General features: G+C 41.3%; 1 protein-coding gene across 2 annotated transcripts in view; it reads left to right on the top strand.

The window, feature by feature from the left end:
• sgk1 (serum/glucocorticoid regulated kinase 1) overlaps positions 1 to 3,346 on the top strand; it is a 32,403-nt gene that overhangs the window by 144 nt on the left and 28,913 nt on the right. Inside the window, exons 1-2 of one of the 2 annotated variants that reach the window (XM_032542626.1) lie at positions 1 to 126; positions 611 to 776. The exon at positions 1 to 126 is cut by the window's left edge and continues 144 nt beyond it. In XM_032542626.1, the coding sequence (XP_032398517.1) occupies positions 663 to 776 (114 nt within the window). In that variant the 5' untranslated portion in view covers positions 1 to 126; positions 611 to 662. Of the gene's footprint in view, positions 127 to 600; positions 777 to 3,346 lie in introns of those variants that run through there. The other variant, XM_032542627.1, reaches the window with a different exon arrangement.

The following is a 3,346-nucleotide window of genomic DNA, read 5'->3' as shown; positions in this document are numbered from 1 at the left end:
CACACACACACACATACACACACATACACACACACACGTTTGATCTGGGACCATTTTTGGAGGAGTCATTGGATAAAAAAAGGCTGTTAAAGCTGCAGCGGAACCAGCCAGCGCACCAGTTTAAAGGTATGGAAGAAAGAAGGCATGTGTGTGTGCATTTATTTACATACATACACTACTGTATTTGAAAGGGATATGTAAACACACTCATGGGTAAACTTCACACACACATCAGATGCTTTCTGACTCCTGTAAACATAGCAACAGGAGCTGGTATCTTCCTCCTCCTCGTGCCATCTTTTTGTGCCCATCTTTCTCTCTCACTCCCTCCCTATCTTAATATCCATCCTGACACGTAGTTGTTACAGTAATCCCAATGCAGCGTCCTGCCTCTGTGCCAAGCATTTTGGTCCATCTGTTTCCTCCACCTCCACCTCCTCTTGCTCTCACTTTCCTCCTTGCACCCTCTGTTTGCCTTTTCTCTCTCTCTCTCTCTCTCAACACAGCAGCATCCCTCTTATTTGCTGTCCTGCACTTGCCTCTGCAAAAGCCACAGCTTTCTCCTCATGCCTTAAACAATTCTCCCTATCTCTCTTTCACTCCCTGTCAGTCTGTCCATCACCCTGGGATCTACGGAGACAAGCGGAGTGCCGGTGTCGGCCATGAAGATGGTGAATGTGGGAGGAGGAGGAGGCGGAGGAGGAGGCGGAGGGGGTGGAGAGAAGGCTGCCTTTTCCTTTAAGAAGTGTTCTGCTTTCCAGTTTGTCAAGAGAAAGGTGAGTTTGGGTGACACACACACACACGCACACACAGACACGAACACACACACGACAACACACACACACACACACACACACACGCACAGACATTTAAGGATGGATGCTTCTGTGGGTGTGTACCTACACAACCAGAGTTGGGGTATGTTGGCTGAGAGAGAAGGCGTCACAGCCGGAGTGTTCCCTCTCTTTTGATATGTGTGTGTGTTTGTGTGTTTGTGTTTGTGTGTATGCCAGAGATGATGTCATTGTGAAAGCTAAGCCGTGCTAATCAGGCGCAATATTTGGCTCCCTGCATACTAGTGTTTACTGGGTGTTTGTCTTTGTGTGTGTGTGTGTGTGTGTGTGTGTAAGTGTTCCAAAACACAGTTGCATTGGAGAACCCACAAGTGTATTTAATCATATGCATGCATTAGAAAAATAGAACAGATGTGGAACAGTTTTTGAAAAATCAACAGCTTATTAATTGCCAACTAGCTTGATAATTGATTAAGTATTTAGTCATCAATAATCATTAGACATTCAAGTAAAAGTGCAAAAGAAGTCAGTCAGACTTTCAAATGGAAAGGTTTTTTTAGACCCTAAATTAAATATTTTTGGTTTTGGTTTCTATGGTTTTATAGATTTGATGATTTTGAATGACCAATTAATTAAACTTCTTAAAATATATTTCAACATTCATGTTAGTGACAATGTTTTTGCTCAATGCGTCTACTGTAGAAGTAAATCAAAGTAGAGAAAGTAGGAAAGCAAGAGGTGTTATGCATATGTATGCCCATTGACACCTAGTGAATTATTAATGTAAGTAATGCCACAGTGTTGGTAAACTGAAATATGAATAACTGCCAAACTGGTTGACATGATTGATCAGATCTTTGTTGGACTTGTAAGCTTCCGTGTATTCACGAGTTAATCCGTCTAAACCTCCATTGCTGTTTGTTGCACTCGCTCAAAACATGCAAGCTTGCCAAACAGTTCATCTTCTGCTCACTCCGATCTGAATAATTTGCAGCCGATTTACATGAGATCAAAAGAAAACGTTGAGCAACATGACTGCGGGGTATATGATGGAAAGGAAATTACTAACATTACCGCCAGCTTGTGGAGGGGAGGTAGGTTGATGCATTTACTCAATATTCACTGTATTCGCTTTGGGATTATAGCACAATATTGTTTTTCCCATTGCCCAGACAGTGTAATTTAACAAATCAGATGAGAAAGTAAGGTTTTATTGCACAGGTCGTCATGTTCAAGTTACCACATTTTCAGCCTTAGGGAGTGAACATGTACCAGGATAACTAATTGGGAACAGTCAGCATTGATTTATGTAATTGATAAATAGTCCTTGGTTGCTGGGTATATGTGTACCTTTGTAGTCTGGCTGTCATCGACGTGTGTTCTTGCTCACAGCATGGTCTTCCAACAGTGTGGTGGTCTCAGATGGCGTACAGTATGGTGTGGATCCCTGATGGCTCGGCCGGTTGATATGGGCAGATTGTGTTGTGTTTACACCCACGCGCACACAAACACGCACTGCAGGCACATTTTGCTGTGATGAGTCTCCCGAGGGGTTAAAAAAGAAAGAGTCAAATGTTAATCAGGAATTAAGTGCCGGAGGATCTATCTATACATCTTTTTGCGATACATGTACATATTTAGCTGTTTTTGCTTTTTTTTTTTGTTTGTATAAAAACGGTTTTCCTTCTGCGCTCTATAGAAAAACAAGTTTCCAGATATGCATCAGCACACAGCCCCAAATCAGAATTAATGCCTGCTACTGTGGGTTCATTTCTCTCTCTATTTGTGTCTAAATAAGCTTAATTACATAATTTGGAGAGCATATCCAGAGAGAGAAGTGTATCATGTACTGTACGATGGAAGAAAATATAAAATCAATGGCTCTGTGTATGTGTGTTTTTGTCTGTGAAAAAGGACTTAACATATCAGTTGTTGATTAGACAAACCATTTGGGCAATGTGGAAAATTTTGAAATGCAACATTTCCCTAAAATTTCATCAATATATAGTCAACATCTTTTAAGATATACCGTGTTACAAATGCACAAACAAACCCATCAAAACATGACGTAAGGTATTGCTCTTCCCTGGATTTTAAACAAAAAGCAAAACATATTCCTACTGCTGTGAGCACCATGTTTTCATGTCTGAGGGGAATAAGAGTGAAGCTTTGGATGACACATCTCACTAGTTTCATGGTCAGTGTGACATGTTAGACAAGAGGTATGACTGCGGACTGTTGGATCCAAGAGGTAATGCCAAAACATTTCTCCTTCTGCTTTGAACATGATGGAGAGAGTCCTCTAAGTGGATGTAACGTCAAGGTTCATGTTTTCATGTAAAGAAACTTGTGCGTAGCGTTCTTATTTTAGGTGTGTGTCATCAAACTTGTGTGCTAGCTCCACAGTGACTGGTTTGTTTTTGTGTTGACCTGGTGGAGTGTTTTTCAAAGTCTTTTTTTCCTTTAGAACCAACATGCTTTGACGTGCTGTCTGGCTTGCCTTTGACTTAGGCATTCGATCTCAGAGTGTGTGTGTGTGTGTGTGTGTGTGT

The sequence above is a fragment of the Etheostoma spectabile genome, chromosome 18 (genome assembly GCF_008692095.1).
Source record: "Etheostoma spectabile isolate EspeVRDwgs_2016 chromosome 18, UIUC_Espe_1.0, whole genome shotgun sequence".
NCBI lineage: Eukaryota > Metazoa > Chordata > Actinopteri > Perciformes > Percidae > Etheostoma > Etheostoma spectabile.
The sequence above is the reverse complement of the archived record's forward strand: the minus strand, read 5'-3'. Positions and strand labels throughout refer to the sequence as shown.